General features: G+C 49.0%; 1 protein-coding gene and 1 long non-coding RNA gene across 2 annotated transcripts; one reads left to right on the top strand and one right to left on the bottom strand.

Annotated features, from left to right (window-relative positions):
• Positions 1-7,449: 7,449 nt before the first annotated feature.
• Gal3st3 (galactose-3-O-sulfotransferase 3) lies at positions 7,450-17,858 on the bottom strand. The gene is made up of 3 exons (NM_001024717.2): positions 17,689-17,858; positions 13,518-13,753; positions 7,450-9,465 (listed from the first exon to the last, which is right to left on the bottom strand). The coding sequence occupies exons 2-3, from the start codon at positions 13,640-13,642 to the stop codon at positions 8,295-8,297; spliced, it is 1,296 nt and encodes a 431-aa protein (NP_001019888.1). The 5' UTR covers positions 13,643-13,753; positions 17,689-17,858; the 3' UTR covers positions 7,450-8,294.
• On the top strand, positions 9,086-10,311 carry Gm42064 (predicted gene, 42064). The gene is made up of 2 exons (NR_166897.1): positions 9,086-9,269; positions 10,056-10,311. It is a non-coding gene; the product is annotated as a predicted gene, 42064 (long non-coding RNA).
• Positions 17,859-19,512: the final 1,654 nt, after the last annotated feature.

The following is a 19,512-nucleotide window of genomic DNA, read 5'->3' as shown; positions in this document are numbered from 1 at the left end:
GGGATAAGGGGTTCTGCCAAGGGAATTCTACGTAACTAAGGGGTCATGTCCTATTATTTGGCAATGTACCCGGTTCATTCTGAGGTTGTTCCAGGAGGCCCTTATCTCAAAAATGTTCTTGGAACAGTCTTTAGTTGGGAGGGTTCGAACTCTAGGGTGAGGAGTTCAGGAATGCATTCTGGGGTGAAGAGTTCAGGAGTGTTCTGGGAACAATCTCTAGATGGGAGGGGTCGGGCTCTGGGGTGAGGAAGAGTTCAGTAATTTTTTATCTTTATTCTTCAGTACTGAATCAGGACCTGATTGGATGGTGTGGTACTGAATCAGGACCATGTTTGATGGTGTGGTAACTGAATCAGAACCTGATTGGATGGTGTGGTACTGAATCAGGACCTGATTGGATGGTGTGGTACTGAATCAGGACCTGATTGGATGGTGTGGTACTGAATCAGAACCTGATTGGATGGTGTGGTACTGAATCAGAACCTGGTTGGTAGTGACTTTGGTAACATTGCTTACTTGCTGTTTTAGAAAATGAATGAAACGGGGGAGGGGGGGCAGGATGAGGAACATCCTAATGGCCAGAACAGAGCCAGGGAAGTAAGAAGCCAGGCTACCAGAGGATTTGAGTACCATGGTGTGTAGGTGCCAGGGACCTAGCGGGCTCAGAGATCTCACCAGAGATCCTTAAGTACCTGTATGTTTTGTTTGTTCTACCAGCCCAGATTCATTAACATACAAACAGCACTCCCCCCCTCCCCCAACAGCTCAGCTGTCAGCAGGTAGAGAGCTCTCCTGTTTTTTAAGGCAAACCTCATGAGGGAGGTTGTCTCTCACTGGGGGGACTTGAGGCTTTCTGAGGTGGAGGCCATGGCCTGGTCAAGCTTGTCCTGGAAGTTGTCAGCCAGGCACACGGGGATGAAGAGTTCCCTCTTTCTCCAGTCCCCTCCTAGCTGCCAGGTGATTTCTTTAGATTTATGGTAAACCTGTGGGGTAATCAGTTCCTGCCTGCAAAACCTTGGAGGGAGGAGTTAGCACACGGACTGATGCTGTTACTGCACTAGAGAAAAGCAGAGGTGGGGCGGGGCGGGGCGGGGCTGGTGACAGTGATGTTTCACGACCATGAAGGAAGAGGCTTGGGAGAAGGTCCTATGAGGCAAAGTGGGAAGGTTAGAAAAAGAGAGGAATGTTTTGTAAGTTTATTGTGGGTAAGGACCCACAGGGGTCATAAAGCAAGATGTTAATGGGAACAATGGCCAACAATGGCAGGGCTCGGGGCTGGGGAGGAGAAGAGGCACAGGAAAAGCTTGGGGAGGAGCTGGGGTGAGTTGTTCGGTGGAAGAAGTCAGCCATGTACTGGATGGATTGAAACGAGGAAAGGGAGGCTCAGGCCTCCTGGGTGATTTTGATCCCCGGGTCCGTGCCGTGTCAGTAGATTAGCACTAGTTGTGGAACAGGAACAACTTGTGGAGAAATGTCTAAGTCCGTGACAGGGTATGGAGCAGATGGCTGGGAATGACACTTGAAGCACTGGTGTCCTTCAGTGTTTGCTCCAGAGGCCTGGGATATGTGTGTCTGGGGTTGGTTGTTGCGTTGAGTGTATCAGATCCTGGCATTTCTGTTTTGTAATTCTAATGGCAGCAGCTCCATGGGTGCCGAGATCTTGGAGACAGGATTTATCCCTGTTTGATGATATGGAAAGGAGGTGAGGGGTGATCAAGGCCAAGAGAGTCTGCACGCATTGGGATTCTCAAAGGCTCCTGCACCCTTGTGGAGCACAATCTCCTGTTTCTATAATAATAGGTTTCTCTAACAAAAAAATCTCCAGTGATAGGTATTAGAAGGATTAGGGAGGGCCTGGGCGGTAGTGGAGTTAGAATGGAGATTAACAAAGACAACCATAAGAACAGAGGAGAGAGAGGTGGGGGCGGGGGAGGGGGCAGGGGGCAGAACATGGCTTGGACAGCAGCCACCAGGTCATGATACTTCCAGGAGATCATGTTGTGCGGTCATGGGTAGCATCTCCTTCACTGCCTCAGTCCTTGACCAGGCCATCTTCTTGATTGGTGGGGTGATATTAGACATTGGGGTGATATTAGACATTTCTTGCTGGTACCCAAATAGGTCTTGGCACACTCTGTAGAATGACACAAAACCCCTTCCTGTTGTGAGGAGAGGGTTGTCTCCCTTTCATATTCTGTCTAAGGGGTCAGGCCATGGTACCAGGGTGGAGGATTTAGTCCTGGTGTGTGTGGTGGAGGCTGTTTAGAGCTTTTGTAAATATCAAATATATTTAGAATGGCTAGGGCCATCGCTAAGTGAACATTATTAGGAGGGTAGGTGATTGTTTTTGTTTTCAAGTTGAGCTTTTAGAGTTTCATGTGTTTTTATAATTCCTTGGCTCTGGGGACTGTAAGAAATCACCTTGAGATGGGCAATCTTCCACTGTGAGCTGAAGGCTTAAATTGGGAGCTGGTAAAGGCAGGGTCATTGTCCGTGTTTAATCTGCTTAGGAATGCCCATGATGGCAAAAGTGGAGTGCACGTGTGAATTAATCTTTCTGAGCTTTCCCCCATTTGGGCTGTAGCCCATATGAAATGTGTTTATATGTCTATAGTGACAAAGATATATTTTTGGTGTCTGAATTGGGAAATGTGGGTGTCATCAATTTTCAAGAGGCACTGGATTTGAAAATTTTGGAGGTTAATGACCATAGTTTGTGAAGCTGGGGTGGTAATAAGGGCACACAAGAGGAGCATGCTCATATTATCCTCTGAGGTTGCGCAATAGGGACGCAGGGGAAGTAGGCATGAAACCCTTTTGTGTGTGTATGTGTGTGCGTGCATGCACGCGCGTGTGTGAATGAAATCGATCTGCTTGCTCAGCAGAGGCTGTGAATGTTCCTATAGAGGCAGTTTGCTCAGTGAGGGCTCAGATATTAGACCTTGTAGGGATCTGTGAGATTTGACCTGCTGGCTGTAGAGGGGTGACGCCCTTTCCTGTAAGAGGATGGAGATGTGGATGAGAAAAGGGGATAGTGGATTCTCAGCTAGTTTGACAAAGAAGCTTGATAACCAGGGAAGCAAATTCACAGCATATATACTGTCCAAGAAAAGAAAAAAGGGCCCATTGACTTCCTTGAGGACTAAATAAATTACATGTAGTTTCTTATATTTGGGGAGTGATGGGGCAACTGTCTGAATCAAAGAGTGGGGAGTTCATTCCTGGGGGGGGTAGTACATTATTGCCATGGCTCCCCTCTTCCCTCCACCAGTAAATACTGAGCAGGTCTCAGTGATGGGCCTTTTTAAAGCCAAGCAGGTAACAGAGGTAGGGGCAGAAATCCAACTTTAGTTAGGATAATAATATCAGTTTGTCCCAGGAACCCTATTATGCTAATATCAAAGTGGGAGTGATTTCTGAGTAGCTGTTGCATATTGGAGAGAGAACAGGGTGAAGTGGATATGGGGTTCTTCTCTTAGGTCTCCAGGGCGCTCTCCCTGCCATTTCTAATTATAATTGGGACTACATGAACCACAGTTAGAATTCTAGGTGCACTGCCCACCGAGATGTGGAGCCACTCCAGTAATCCCTGGGGCTGATACAGTGCTCCATGAGAATAGGGGAGGAGTTAAAAAGAAGACGACGTAGGGCACTGTTGGATCATACCTAGAACGTGCTATGTCTTTGGGGGCTGGATTGATGATACCTAAAGCCTTGACTGCCCCAGAAGAGAGCTTGAGGGGAGGAGGAGTTTTTTTGTTTGTTTGTTTTAATCACCGATTAGAAGATCAAAGAGAAGCACTGGGTACAGGTCTAGAGCAATGCCGAGGTCTTGTGCTCCGTGTATTCAGGTGCTGATTTCTGTGCAACCCAGATGTGGGCATTTTCATGAATATTGAAGAGTCCCCTGTATCAGTGTGATATAAAGAATGTTTCTCAATAATCTCTGACTGTTTAATAAAAAGTTCTACAGCCAATGACTGGGCAGAGGAGACAGGAAGATAGAACTTTTGGTTCTGGCCAGGGGTGTGAGTGAGAAGAGCCAGGAGAAGGATTTGTCATGAGAAGAAGCAGGTAAAGATCCAAGAGAAGGGCTGTAAGATGGAAGACAAAAAAGATGTCTGCCACCGGGCAGTGGTGGCGCACGCCTTTAATCCCAGCACCTGGGAGGCAGAGGCAGGTGAATTTCTGAGTTCGAGGCCAGCCTGGTCTACAAAGTGAGTTTCAGGACAGCAGGGCTATACAGAGAGACCCTGTCTCGAAAAAACAAAAAAAGATGTTGGCCATAAGTCTGGGCATGAGGAGGAGTCTGCCAGGAGGACAGAGAGCCACAGCAGAGTGAGCCAAGGAGAGACTGAATGCAGTAACTTGGGCCTGTGGCTGGAAAGTTACTAGATAACATAAAGGGTTGGGAATATCTCCCAATTATTGTGCTTAATGCTTGTTGAATAATCTATAAGTCTCCATCTCAATTACTTGGACACTAGCCAGGTTAGAAAAAACTGCAACCTTTAAATTTCATTCTATAGTCAAAGCCAATTAAGGTTTTACAAAAAGCTTTGGAGAGAGGTGAAAGCTAAGGTTTGAGGGAAGGGAAGGGCGGGTTTAAGAGGGTGCACTTGAGGAAGGGACTCTAGGACCCTTGATCCAAGTAGCTCCAGTGTCAGCTATACCCAGTAGACAGGCTCAATCCCTTAGGTCTCCAGTGCCTTGTAACAAGGTTCCTTATAGATGCATTTTGTTTGCTGCCTAATATGTGGCCTGCTTCTTGACACAGGTAGTTTTGAATCCAGCATTGTTCTTATACTGGATTTGAACCATATAAAAGAGGCCATGTCCAAGGGCCAAGGAGCACAGGAGAGGCCCATCAAGGCAGATACAAAGCATGTCTGAGTTTTCTACACCAACCAAGGGCAGGAGGAAGGATATTCCTTGCAAGTATAGGACCAAGAGAGGTGGTAAAATGGCACTTTCAGGGCCTGGGAGCTGGAGGACACCTGTCTTTAGATAGATGGCCTCAAGTCTAGTACAATTCTTTATTGCTGCTTAGCAGCAGAAACCTAATTACAGCTTTGCATGGCACTAATTATTGCTTCTTTCTGAGCTCTACTGGTACAAAGCGGGTGCTACACAAATCGCCCCATTCAAATTCAGACAGTGCTGAGGTTTTTATCCTTTTTGTCCCCTCTAAACCTTGTGTTGAAATTTGGCCTCTAAGTGAGTTGATTGGAGGCAGGAAGGGCCTGTGAGAAGTAACAGGGTTGGGTGTGTGTTCTTGTTCTTGGGGACTGGATTAATTTCTGTGAGAGTGTGCCATGCTATTTTGTTTCTTTCTCTTTCATGTGCACCTACTTGTCCTTCTGCCATGAGGCCCTCACCAGCTAAGCAGAGACTGGTGCCATGCTCTGAGCCTCCAGAACTCTGAGCCAAAAGAGATTTCTCCCTTCATAAGCTGTGGACTCACAGATATTTTGTTATACTAAGAGTAAACAGAATAATAAGATGGAGTTTCATAAAGCTTGCCAGCCAGCCGCTACAATCTTCCTTGCCCAAACAAGCCAACCATTGTCTCACTGAAAAATAACCTAAGAGCTGATAGCAGCGTCTTACTTTACATTCTTTTGGGAGAAGGTCTGCCTGTGGCATGTGACCTTCTCTCTTTGAATAGCACTAGACACAGCACATGGGAGCAGATACTGAAACTGCAGGGTCTGGGTTCAAATCTTGATGGTATTTTCTAGCTATATGACTGGATCATCATTTAACCTAAGGTATAGTTCCATCATGAGGAAAAGAATGCTTATCTAACAAACTAGTTCAAGCAAAGCTCTACAATAATAGCTGGAACCTAGCAGACCATGTTAGCTATAGTTTTATTGACATACTTGACTAAATATGTCAAGGTAGCTCTCAATTGATAGCTCTGACTAGCCTGGAACTATGTAGACCAGGCTGTCTTCAAATTCAAACACGAATCTGCCTCTGCCTCTGCCTCCCGAGTGCTGGGATAAGGCTTTGTCTGCCATGCCTTGCCTCTCTGCTGGTTTTTGTTTGGTTGTTTTGGGCCTTGGTCCACCTGCTTCTGCCTCCCGAGTGCTGGGACGTGAACTACCATGCCTCGCTCTCTCTGCTATTCTTTAAGGGAGATTTTATTTAGAGAATGGATTGAAGGAGCTGAAGAGTTTGCAACCCCACAGGAAGAACAACAGTATCAACCAACCAGAAGTCCCAGGGTCTAAACCACCATGTAAGGAGGACACATGGAGGGACCCATGGCTACAGCCGTATATGTAGCAGAGGATGGCCTTGTTGGGCATCAATGGGGGGAGAGGCCCTTGGACCCGTGAAGGCTGGATGACCCAGTGTAGCGGAATTTGAGGGCAGGGAGGCAGGAGTGGGTGGGTGGGTGGGGGCACACCCTCATAGAAGGAGGAGGGGGGTAGGAGTTTGGGGGGGGAGAATTGGGAAAGGGGATAAACATTTGAAATGTAAATAAATATCCAATAAAAAAGGGAGATTTTATTTAAAAGTTAAGAGTTTCTCAGGGCAGTGGTGGTGTGCACCTTTAATCCCAGCACACAGGAGACAGAGGCAGGCAAATCTCTGAGTCCAAGGCCATTCAGGTCTACAGAGTGAGTGAGTTCCAGAACAGCTAGAGCTGCACAGAGAAGCCATGTATTAAAAACAAGTCCAGGGGGCTGCTGAGATGGCTCAGCGGTTAAGAGTGCCGCCTGCTCTTCCAAAGGTCCTGAGTTCAAATCCCAACAACCACATGATGGCTCACAACCATTCGTAATGAGATCTGACGCCCTCTTCTGGAGTGTCTGAAGACAGCTACAGTGCACTTACATATAATTAATAAATAAATAAAAAGAAAGAAGACAAGTCCAGCGTATGTAGCTGTGCTAAGGAAACGGGGGAGGGCGGGTTATTATCCAAGTCTCATCTTCTTGTGGGGGGGGAGGGGCGGGTTATTATCCAAGTCTTATCTTCTTGTGGGGGGGTAGGGGCGGGTTATTATCCAAGTCTTATCTTCTTGTGGGGGGGGGGAAATGCCCAGTGGTGAAGTCCAGGCCTCACAGGGGTGTGGGGTAAAACTGGAGTTATGAACCCCTTTACCTGAAAATGACCCTGTTTCCAGCCTGCCAAAGCCATATTGTAGTTGTTCATGGTTTCTAGACTTGCTTCCCTTGTTCATATGCATTCCATTTGATGGGAAATATGGTTGAACTGAATACAAAGATAAATTTTGGCAAATGGATGGAGCTCAAAATGCTATGGGTTGTGTGGCTATGCCAGGTGGAAGGATTGAGGAAGGTGTGGGCCTTTGGAAGAGGCAGCAGAAAACTCGGTCAAGTCTGGGTGGGTCCAGCCACGGTATCTCACTAAGATTTGCCTCATCCTCAAACCTGGGGACTCTGGCTTTCAATAATTGACATACACCCTGCATAATTTAGAGTTGTTTTATTAAAAAAGAATAAAGAGGAAAGAGGCCGGGCAGTGGTGGTGCATGCCTTTAATCCCAGCACTTGGGAGGCAGAGGCAGGCGGATTTCTGAGTTCTAGACCAGCCTGGTCTACAGAGTGAGTTCCAGGACAGCCAGGGCTACACAGAGAAACCCTGTCTCAAAAAAAAAAAAAAAAAAAAAAAGGAAAGAGGAAAAAGAGGGAGGGGAGGGGAAGGGAGAGGGGGAGGAGGAGGAGAGAAGGAGGAGGAGGAGGAGGAGGAGGAGGAGAGGAAGAAGAAGAAGAAGAAGAAGAAGAAGAAGAAGAAGAAGAAGAAGAAGAAGAAGTAGTAGTAGTAGTCAAACAACAAAAAGCCCAACCGAAGAATTCTTGGTTCTGTGTGTCTGGGAGCAGCTTAGGTGTGTGTAGGGAAGGTAGAACCTGGAAGACAATAGGGGACTTAGGCAGCCCTGGGAAGAACAAAAGCCCAGGTGCTGACTGGAAGTACAGCATTTTCCCAGGACTTAGTCCCTCTCTGGGGCTTGTGGTCATCCACTAAACACAAGTGTGGGCTCAACACCCCCAAATGACAGGTGGGGTGCTCAGTCCCCAGAAAAAGGCAGGGTGGGCAGTACTAGAACGCCCTTGGATTCTTCTCAAAGTCACCAACAAGTTGGGAAGGAGTGGGTGGCCCATCAATGCCATCCCAGAAAGTGGGGTTCGAACGGGCGACACTAGGATGGCAGGCTCAGATGCAGACGCACCTCCATTTGGACACAGGGCTCAAGGCCGTGGGGAATAAAAGGGCCCTAATGGAGCAAGACCTGAGTTCCTGGAGGCAGGCGGATCTCAGGTACCCTGGGGGATACGGGGCAGTGCTCTTATGGGCCGAGGGGGAGGATTATCCAGGACAGATTCTGGCCTGGACCGCACACCACCGCGGCGTTTTTGCTTCCTCAACAGATAGTTTGAGTACTGCACCTCGGGCATAGCAAGCTTGAGGCAAGCCTCCGTAGTAGGGCCAGCGCCGCCGCTAGGCAGATCATAGCCCATGATGTCCACTTTGCGGCTAGGCTGCCACGGCTGCAGCTGCTTTGTACGAATCTGGGCAGCGGGTCGCAGCACCGGCTCGTCGCCAAAGCAACGACGCAGCAGACGCTGGCGGGCCTCGCGCAGCTCGCGCGCTTCGCGCTCCACGCATGCGCGGCCCGCGCGCGCCACGCGACGCCAGAAGGTGGCGTTGAAATGGTCGTAGAGGCCCGCATCGAGCGCGTTCCAGGTGCGCGCGGCCCGCGCCAGCGCCTCGGGGATGGTGGCCAGGCGCGACGAGGCAGCGCGCGCGTTGAGCTTGGCGTAGAGCACGTCGTCCAGGTCCCAGGCCAGTAGACGCCGCAGCAGCACGAGGGACTCGTCGAAGTACTCCGCGATCATGACGAGCGAGAAGACCTCCTCCACCTGGCGGATGAGGCCCGCCAGGTAGGCTGCGTCGTCACGAGGGCTGCGCTCATTGTCGCCTCCAAGGTCGTAGGCCAGCGTGTTGTGAGCAAACATGGCGAAGTGCTCGCCTGGACGGTAGTAGGCCTCGGGTGCGCGCAGGAAAGTCTCGAGCGACGCATTGGGCACGCGCCTGAAGGCCGGGCAGTACTGGTTGTAGTAGCTGAAAAGCGACTCGAACATGGCCGCGGGTTCGCGCAGGATGGTGACATAGATCGTGTCTGGAGGCATGAGGCGCTCGAGTTCTGCACGGTCGAAGCGCAGATGGCTGGCCAGCATGTGCGGGGGCCTCGTAGCTGGGTGCACGAAGTGGGCCGAGAAGTTTCGCGGGTAACAGAACTGGTGCTCGCAGCTAGGGTGAGGCAGGGCCACCGTGAGGTTGTGGCGTTCTGCGAAGCGGAACAGGATGTTCTGCACCGTAGTACCTGCTGTCTTGTGAGTCTTCAGGAAGGCCACGGCCATGTGCTTGGCCCGAGGTGGCGATTCTCGCAGAGGCGGGCAGCTCAGAGGGAACAACTTGGGGTACCTGCAAAGCCCAGGGTGTGTGAGAGGCGTAAAGGCAAGGAAGTGAGTCGGCCTGATCTTTCCTCTCATGATTGGAGAGACCAGGTGCCAGGTAGCCTTTAAGATGGGTTCTACAGGGGCAGGAAAGACTGCCTATTTGTGAAGAACACTGGCTGCCCTTCTAGAGGACCCAGGTTCATCTCCCCAGGCCCTATGTGGCCACAGTTGTCTGTAACACCAATCACAGAGGATCCAATGCCCTCTTCTGGCCTCAGATGACACTGCATGTAATACCACCCATACACAGACACATAAGGGGCTGGGGTTGTGTATGGCGTGGGAGGCAGAGCTACGTGGATCAAGGTGAGTTCGAGATCAGCCTGGTCTCCAGAATGAGTTCCAGGCTAGCCAGAACCACACAATGAAATCCCGTTTAAAAGGGGTTGCGAGGTGGGGAGATGACTCCTAGTAGCAGGTACACCCTCACATAGTCTCTTCCCACTGAGCGGGACTAGACTGACTGATGCACTCTATGCTACAGAGTAAGGTAGAAATGATGCGGAATGGTCTCTGATTTTATAGTGGGGAAAGGCCACTGGTTTCTCTCTCCAGGATAATGTGCATTAGAAGGAGGCGGTCCCAAAGAAACTGAGCACCGAGTACTGTCAGCCTGCTTGAAGAGCTGGAGAGTGCGGAACTACCTGAACTTTCTCAGATTGCTTTTAGTCAGTCCTTCAGAAAAGACTGTGTGTCTGGCAGACACCTTGACTGAAAACCTGCAAGAGACCTGGAGTCACGAGTTCTCGGCCGCATTTGGATTCATGATTTATAGAAATGGAAAGAGAATAAATGTTTGTTGTTTTCAGCAGCTAAGTTCTTTACTCTTTATTTATTTAATGTGTGTATGTGCAGCAGGTGCACATATGCCAAGGCGAGCAGGCGGACATCAGAGGATACCATTTTAGAATTGGTTCTTTCTTTCTACCTCGTTGAGGCTAAGACTCTCCTGTTTCTGTTGGACTGTGCCCTTCTGGCTGATCCTCCAGTCTCCGCCTCCCATTTCTCCTGAAGAGTTCTGGGATTGAGAGCTGGTGAGTTGGCTCAGTGGTTGGGAGCACTGACTGCTCTTCCAGAGGATCCAGCTTCCATCTTCAGCACCCACATGGCAGCTCACACCTGTCTGTAACTCCAGCCCAGGTCTCCTGACAGACTCACAGACATATATGTAGGGACAACACTACTGAACATAAAATAAAAACACAGTATAGATTTAAAAAAAAAAAAGAGTTCTGGGCTTAGCTAAGAGGTGGAGGCTCACGTTTTAATCCCAGCACTCTAGAAACAGAGGCAGGAAGATCTCATCCCAGCACTCTAGAAACAGGCAGGAGGACCTCACGTTTGAGGCCAGCCTGGTATGCATAGTATATAGTGTATATGCATAGCAGTTCCAGAACAGCCGGGGCTACATAAGAGATACTTTGTCTTAGAAAAGGAAAAAGAGTTCTGGGGTTAAATTGTGAGTCATCACACCTGGCTCTTCCTTGGGCTCTGTGGCTCGAGCTCCAGTCCAGGCTGGCTTCAAAAGTCCTATGACCTGCAGCCAACACTTTTTTTTTTTTAAAGCAGAGTCAGTCTGGGTCTGAACCTGTGATTTTCCTGTCTCAGCCTTCTGCATCAGGACACCTGCTTTCTCTGCTGCTAAGTTTTAAGGTAATTTTTTTTAGGCAGTGTCTCACTATTTAGCCCTGGCTGTCTTAGAATCTCCTATGTAGACCAGGCTGGCCTTGACTTTTTTTTTTTTTTTTTTTTTTTTGGTTTTTCGAGACAGGGTTTCTCTGTATAGCCCTGGCTGTCCTGGAACTCACTCTGTAGACCAGGCTGGCCTCGAATTCAGAAATCCGCCTGCCTCTGCCTCCCGAGTGCTGGGATTAAAAGTGCATCACCATGCCTGGCTCTATCTAAAGCATTTTTTTTTTCTTTTTAAGACAGAGTTTCTGTTTGTAGGCCTGGATGTCCTGGAGCTCGATCTGTGGACCAGGCTGGCTTCAAACGCACAGAAATCTGCCTGCCTCTGCCTCCCAGATGCTGGGATTAGAGGTGTGCGCCACCACTGCCTGTCCTAGGGTTATTTTTAAATGCAGAAATAGTGTAAAGGACAATGACCCTTTGAGACCCTTGTGGGAATCTTACTTTAAATGTTTAGAAATTGAGGACCTGAGAAGACTGGGGCCAACTCAGTCACCAATCTTGACTGTGTCTTTTTCCTCATTTCTGCTCTTTAACTAGTTCAGCACTCTTTTGGAGGGAGTGGGGTAACAGACTTGCAGCAACATATTTATTGTTCTTGTTACATGTTTCTATTAAGGTCTTTGGAGATGCACTCATTCGTGTATGTGTGCATTTCTGGAGCTTTTGCTTTGTGCTAGGTATTGTTCTAAACAAGCATAGCCCTTATGCCACCTTCACCTCTGTTCCTAGATCCTGAAACAAGGATGTTTGGGATTACCGGTCAGCTATCAGATCTGGACAGTCTTTGAATCACACCTGAGTCTTCTGTCCTAAGCATTTTAAGTGATAAGGACAGCTCTAAGCAGCTTGAGAGCCCCACAAGGATTTCCTGTGTGTAGCTGGTTTGGGCTCAGGATAATGCCTATACAGGCATCATTTATAAAACTAGCAAATCACTCTGAAGAGTATGTGAAATATATGGGGAACTTGACACCTTGAAAGGTGCAGGGATTTGGTGGGTTCCCACAGGGAATCAGGAACAGAGGCTAATTCTCATTGCATGGTGTCCTATATCAGCATGACCAGAGGGTCACACCTGAGGACATGAGCTCAGAAATGAAGGACTGTATCCCAAGTAGTGGACTAGTAAGTTGTTTGTGGGGCTTAGGACTTAGCTCAGTTGGTAAAATGCTTGCCTAGCACTCTTGAGGCAATAGGTTTGCTTTCTAGCATTTCAAAAACTTGGTGTGTGGGTGTGGTGCTGCACACCTGTGGTCCCAGCACTCAGAAGTGGGAGATCAGGAGCTCAGGACAGGTAGGTGTAGCATTGCAGTCCTTTAAACTCAGCACTGGGGCTGGAGAGATGGCTCAGTGGTTAAGAGCACTGACTGCCCTTCCAAACATCCTAAGATTAATTCCCAACGACCACATGGTGGCTCACAAACATGTGTAATGGGATCTGATGCCCTTTTCTGGTGTGTCTGAAGACAGCTACAGTGTACTCATCTATAAAATAAATCTTGTTAAAAATTTTAAACTCAACACTGTTTGAAGCAGCCTGGTCTAAATTGTTTCAGGAGGAGCCTTTTGTTGCAAAGGAGAGCTTTAAAAGAGGCTACAAAGTTGGGTACCAGTGGTGGTAACCAGTGGCAGAGGTGAAGCAGAATATAAGTGGTGCAGGCCTTTAATCTCGGCACTCAGGAAGCAGAAAAACCATGAAAAGAAAAGAAAAGGGGGTGGAGTAGGGGCTACAAAATGAGACCCTGTCTCCAAAGAACAAAAGCAACCCAGGGTGATGCTGTAGGAAAGACTAAGGCTAGATACAGATCTTGACTAACTGACTTATTCTGTGATTGAGCAATTTACTCAGTCTTGCCCATGGAGTCCTGTCCTTGTTTATTGGCTCTAAAGCAGCAGTTCTCAACTAGTGGGTCTTAACCCTTTGGGAAACACATATTTACTTTAGGATTTTGTTTTGTTTTGTTTTTCAAGACAGGGTTTCTCTGTAGCCCTGGCTGTCCCGAAACTCACTTTGTAGATCAGGCAGGCCTCGAACTCAGAAATCCGCCTGCCTCTGCCTCCCAAGTGCTGGGATTAAGGGCGTGCCCCACCATGCCCGGCTTACATTAGGATTTATAACAATAGCTAAATAGTTACAAAGTAGCAATGAAAATTTTATGGCTGGGGAACTGTATTAAAGGGACTCAGCTGAGAACCACTGCTCTAGAGAATGGAAAGTACTTGTGGATTACAGGAAAGGAGGGAAGCCCAAAGAAGCCTTTTGGTTTCTTTGGCCTGCAGTACTTCCTGTGGGGCCATCCCCCCTCACTAAGGGCCACCACTTACCAACTGAGCTGCGACCCCTGGTGGATGAGGAGGCTTACGGTGCTGCACCCTAGCACCAACAGCAGAATTTTCCTGTGGCTCATCATCTTGGTGGATTGCTGCAAGCGCTGGAGGATAGGTGGCATGGTGAGGGTTCACTCCTGGACCAGCCAGGGCCTCATTATCCCGGGCTTCCTTCACCAGCACTCATGGGGGTTCCTGTGGCTCTGGTAGCAGGGCCAGTGTTCCTGAAAAACCTGCCAGAACAAGGAAACAGACAGGTTTGCAGTGGCCAGAGGAAAAAGACTCCAGGCTTAACAGGACTGCTGCAAAAGAAAGATTCAATGAGTGGGGTGAACCGAGATGCCAGAGCAGATCGAATTCCACCTCCTATCCCCAAGACCCTATCTCCTCTCTTTCCGGAGAACTTAGTCTTGGGTGGAATTACAGGTCTGGGATGTGTCCAGCACTCAGACTATAGCCATTCTGTTTCTTGAGCCCTGTGTGTTTAACTCTCTGACTGTATCTAACTTGTCTTTGTCTCACAGCCATTTGAATCTAGCTCTACAGTAGTCTTCCCTCAGCACTAGCATGTGGCTCAGGACACAAGAAGTCCCAGTCCAAGATTTTCTCTCTTCCAGGACTTGTTATCTGACTCTTTGAGCCAACGGGTGGTCCTGAGTCCCCTGAGAGTAAACTCCTCAGAAACAGCCAAGCCCTCACCTCCTTCAGCCTCCAGTTAGTGCTGTGGGCCTAATATATTATTACTAACGTTGGACACCACAAGCATTTCCCACTAAGCAGTGGATGGCAATGAGGTGCTGAGGGTAACGGTCATTTATTCATAGACACGCAGCCAGCGATAGCAGACTGCTGACTCAGATCTACTTACTTAAAAAAACAATTAGTCTCACTATTTTTTGTGAGACTGGCCTGACTGGCCTGAAACTTGCTACGTGGTCCAGGCTGACCTCACACTCAGAGGTCACCTGCTTCTGCTTCCTACACGCTATGATTAAAGGTGTGCGCCCCAGACCAGAGAGATGACACTGACTGGTCTCCAAAGGTCCTGAGTTCAAATCCCAGCAACCACACCGTGTCTCACAACTGTCTGTAATGAGGTCGGATGCACTCTTCTGGTGTGTGTCTGAAGACAGCTACAGTGTACTTGTATAAATAATAATAAATAAATAAATATTTAAAAACAACAACAATTAAAAAAAAAAGGTGTGTGCCTCCACATCTGGCCAAATCTACTCTTCTGTCTCCAAAGTCCTTGTTCTTAGACTTTATATGAGCTGTTCCCATTCAAAACTGATTTTTCAAGCTAGAGATGGCTCAGTACTTAAGAGAATCTTAAGTCGTTCTTTCAGAGAATCCAGGTTTGATTCTTAGCACCCACATGATGGCTTGCAACTTTCTGTAACTCCAGTTCCAGATGATCGGCCTCTGCCAGAGGTACAAGGTATGCACACAATGCACAGATATACACGTAGGCAAAACACGTACTCACAGATGTAAAATAATTTCGGAAAACTTTATCTTTCCACCCCTGCCTGGTCTGGTAATTTTGCATACTTCTGAGCACCGAGCCCTCCAGCTTGTGTCTCCACTGCCTTAAGGACCTGGGACTAAATCTACCAGGGAAAGAAGTACTTGAAACCCTGGATCCTTGTCTGAATCCCATCCCCATGTAAAAAGCAGGTGGCTCATCAGCTGACTGTGTAGGTGCTTGGCCAAGACTAGCCTAGGAGCGATGGGCAGAGTGGCTACAAATTGCTCTGCTGAGAATTCCCAGCAGGAGATGAGCCTTCTAGGTAAGAGGAGGGAGAGAGAGGCAAGAGCCAGGCTTGCTTTCTTTGCAAGAATGTGTTGGCAGTTCAGGTGAAAAGTTAGCTTCAGCAGCCGTGCCTGCCCCCGGGCTAGGGTGGGTCTGTCTTAGGGCGTATGTACAGGTTCAGACTCAGCATTAGCCTTCACACTGTTACCTCTGAAGGGAGGAGGGTTTGCAACCTTAGGAGAATATGCACGGGTAAGGAACCAGGACACCTGGTCCCAGGAGGGGTGAGGTAACTCTGTGGCTCTAGGCGTGGCTTCCAGTTTCTCTTTTTTTGTGCCCCCTTCCCTATTAATACCAGATTACATCTAAACCTGTTTAGGTGGAAAGATGTCTTGTTTACAACTCCCCTTATCTCCAGGTCACATCTGGTTTCTTCCACCAGCCAGTGAGACATAATCATTTTGGAACACAGAGAGCAAAGGGCCTGGCCTCCGAAGGCAATCAAGGGCACAGGGAGGCAGCCTAGGTCCTTTCCAATTTGGGGATTTCTGAGATAGAACATTGGTCTCCAGCAGGAGGAAGTCAAGGGCTTGGCCCTTTTAGGACACAAAGTTTCTATCACAAGTCCTGTTTGGAGAACTTGGTGACCAGATGGTTTTCCAAGAGACAATTAGAGGACAAGTCTTTTTCTACCTCTTAAACTTGCTTAAACTACGCTGTATCTTAGAGGAATCTGACCCAGCCATGGAGGCCAAGTGTAAGGGGAGCTACAGTGGATCTTTTCCTAGCCTCAGAGAATGAGGTTGCTGTCTCGATATCCCATCTATTCTACAAACAGCTTTATCCATTGCCTCCAAGGCTTGGAACTGGGGAGCCAACAAGATTGCTAAGGTCTGCAAGGGGATTCCCTAGGTACCAGTTTCCAGGCTGGGAACACCAGGGATTTTGGCTTCTGGCTTATTCCCTCCCAATATAACCTAGTTCATTCTTGCCTACAGTTCCTTCCAGGGACCATTCTGGGACTGTGAGGACCAGTCACCCTACTTTGTGACCATTCCTGGGTTTAGCTTGCCCTTATTTCTTTTTCTTTTTTCTTTTCACTTTCCTTTCCTTTTTTTTTTTTTTTTTTTTTTTTTTTTTTTTTGAGACAAGGTTTCTCTGTATAGCCCTGGCTGTCCTGGAACTCACTCTGAGGACCAAGCTGGCCTTGAACTCAGAAATCCACCTCCCAAGTGCTGGGATTAAAAGCATGCTCCACCATTGCCCGGCTCTTGCCCTGGCTTCTTATTCTGTGTTGTAGCTATGTCACTCTTCAGAGCACAGGGCAGATTTTTTTCTTCATGACAGATTCAGGTATTTGAAAGCAAGAATTCTGTGTCCTATATGTGGGCATCCAACCAGAGAAACCATCCCAGGTCCAGATAGAGAGTAACATTTGGCTACTAGAGTAGGTAGGCCTGCATTCCCTGGGTCAGGCCATGCCTGTTGTATAGAAGGACTTAGCAGTGGGGGCCTGGAGGAGTTCCCTGGGCTGAGTTTCCCTCTGGTCTTGAGGCTGAAGCAAATGGGTGGCCACGCTGCTGGTGTGCCCACGCTGCTGGTGTGCGTGCCGCCTACAGAGGCTTCACATATTCTTTTCTTTGGAAAGAGGTCTCCTCACCATACCCAGCAGGTCAGGGTGCCAGCCTTATCAGAATAGCAGTGCTAATTTTAGTCAGAATAATCTACCTCAGGCTGCTGCCCAGTTTTGTAAATTGCTTTCTTTTCTCCAGGGAACCAAAGAAGAAATGGAATTGCCAGCCAGAGATTTGAAAGCTAACCCAGATGTCCACCCTAATCCCAAAAGATATCTTTCTCACTCTCCCCTCAGAGCTACGGGACTGATACTGATGCTCTTGGAGGAGTGGATCCCGGGCCTGACCACTGAGACTTGTCCTCTCAGTGATGTGGAGACTTAAGCTGTCTTGGGGCATGGCATATCTCAGGTCACGCAAGTCCCCAAACAGAAAAGGGCAGAGAGGGTGGGAAGCACAATAGAGCCTAGGAGATCGAATATCTTTCCATCCCTTCTGCTCCCTGCACAAGGTTTCCCGAGTCTCCTCTCTCTGTCATCCCACCCCCTACACGCTTTCATCCCTGCCTCTTAATTCTCTTCATTCTCCTTTCTCCATTACTACCCACTCCCACCCCCACCGCGCCCCACATTCCCACAATTTCATCCAGAGATCTGGTCACTATAAGCAATTGGCCAGATTCAACCCCTTGCCAGCTTCCTGAGGGTCCGGAGCCACCCCCTCAAGCTCTCTTGGCACAAGGCCCCGAAGATACTCTTCTGCAACTGCCCAGGCCCCCATCCTCTTTGCAGTGCACCCTTGTTCCCTCCAGCCCCGGGCTGGCTACTGCAGTACTCACGCAGGCAGGCTCTGTCTCCGACTTGGGTCAGGGCTACCCTCCGCTCCCCCTGTGCCCCTTGTCCTGAAATCTGCCGGGTCTTAGGGCAACGGGGGCTCTGAACGCAGAATGCCGATAGCTTGCTTTGCTGCGCCTGGATGGGATCAGGTGGCAGCGTCTGAGTCTGTCCGCTCAGCTCAGCTCAGCTCAGCTATACCCGCCGCCCGTCCCCCATCTCACACCGGGGGCGGGGCGGGGGCGGGGGCCTGGCGGCTCAGAGGAGGGGGAAAAGAAAAAGCAGCAAGAGGAGGGGGACTGCGTAGCTTGCCTGCTGCTGGTGAGCGTTCTCCTGTTGGTATTGGCATCTTTAGATACAGGTATCTTTCCCTTGCAATCTTGTAGAAAGAGCTCAACACCATTGTCCATCAGAAGCGAAAACCGAGGCATGGCTGGGTCCTGTCGGTCACTGGCGCTTCTTGTGGTTGGCTTAGAGGTTCAGGTGCACAAGGAGTCTCCTATATTCCCTCTCTCTCTTCCCCCGTACTTCCCACCTCTACTCGCCTGTCTGGCCCCTTCCCTTCCAGTTTGCCCTCCAGCTCTCCTGAGGCAGAACCTAGAAGTTTACCCAGGCCTGGTCAGGACTCCAGCGTTCTCAGTTCTGACCAGAGCTGCTGTTGATCTGGGGTCTCTGCCAAGGCACCTTGCACTCGGAGTCAGAAACTCCAGTTCATTTCTGGTTTCTGCTTTTATTCCATCTTGGAGTCAAGAGGCAACAGGAGTCAAGAGTCCTGCCACTTCTCAGCACTGAAATGGGCACCTGTTTCCTTGTAGCAGCTCTAATTGAAAGAGCTCCTGGTGGGTGTCTAATAGTGGCACCCCCTACAGCCACATTAGATGCCATGAGACCACAGTTGATTCTAGGGATGGCATGGATGTTGTCTCCTTTATTCTGGGCAAGGAAAGGATCTTCAGGTAGGTTAACCACCCAACTCTGGTACTTTAACAGGGCTGCACTGGTCCCTTCTGGTCTCACACAGCCAATAAGTGGGCATTATGTAAGGATCCTGACTTCAGAGGCAGGGGCACACGGGCATGTCAGCTTCTGTTTTCTTTCAGTCTTTCTCTTTGCAGAGTTTGGTATCCTATCTGCATCCCAGGGCAATCATGAAAAAAAAAAATCATCCTGTTTGGTATGTCCTTTTCTGGCCCTAGTTATATTACCGACCCATCTGCTCTTTTATCTTGCCTTAGAGACCCTGCCCTTCTCCTCCTCCTCTTCCTCCCCCTGGACTCCTCTGGAGTCCTGCCTGAGCATACTGGGGCCTCCAGCCTCAGGTGACCTGTCCGGGGCTCTCTGATTACAGGGAGCAGAGACTTCCTTTGGGTTAAAAATGGTTGTCTGAGTAAGCTGGCAAGCACAAGGAAAAGCCACCGCCGCTCATTCTTTAGTTCTGTCCTTTCCGGCTTTGGTTCCGTCTGCAATCCCAGTGTAGGGTAGTGATGAGAACCCAATGGGGAAGAGTCACCATTTGGGTATAGGTGAAGGGAACAAGAACCGCTTTTACCAGCTGTACTCTATCTGTCTGTCTCAGACCCCACCTTTCCTGCATCCTGCTCACCCCTCCTTTCCAATTACTCCTCCCTTGAGGACAGCTGGTGAAACGGAGGTGGCTAGGAAAAGATCTGAAGCGCGTGGGTGGGAAATGAGACCATTTGTGTTCCTCTCCTTTATTCATCACACACAAACCAAACAGGCTGTCATTGAGAGCGGCAGAACTAGGAGAGGGAAGGAGATAAAATAAATTGGTGGATGTTGGGCAGGCAAGGGTCATGGTGTCTTGCCCC

This window comes from Mus musculus, chromosome 19 (assembly GCF_000001635.26).
Source record: "Mus musculus strain C57BL/6J chromosome 19, GRCm38.p6 C57BL/6J".
In the NCBI taxonomy this organism is placed as follows: Eukaryota; Metazoa; Chordata; class Mammalia; order Rodentia; family Muridae; genus Mus; species Mus musculus.
This window is presented reverse-complemented; position numbering and strand designations above follow the sequence as displayed.

Excerpts from the sequence above, each read along its gene's own strand:
- Gal3st3 (NM_001024717.2), bottom strand. The coding sequence starts at position 13,642 with ATGCCACCTATCCTCCAGCGCTTGCAGCAATCCACCAAGATGATGAGC. Across the intron at positions 9,466-13,517 it reads CAGGGGTCGCAGCTCAGTTG|GTACCCCAAGTTGTTCCCTC; the intron begins GTAAGTGGTGGC and ends TGGGCTTTGCAG.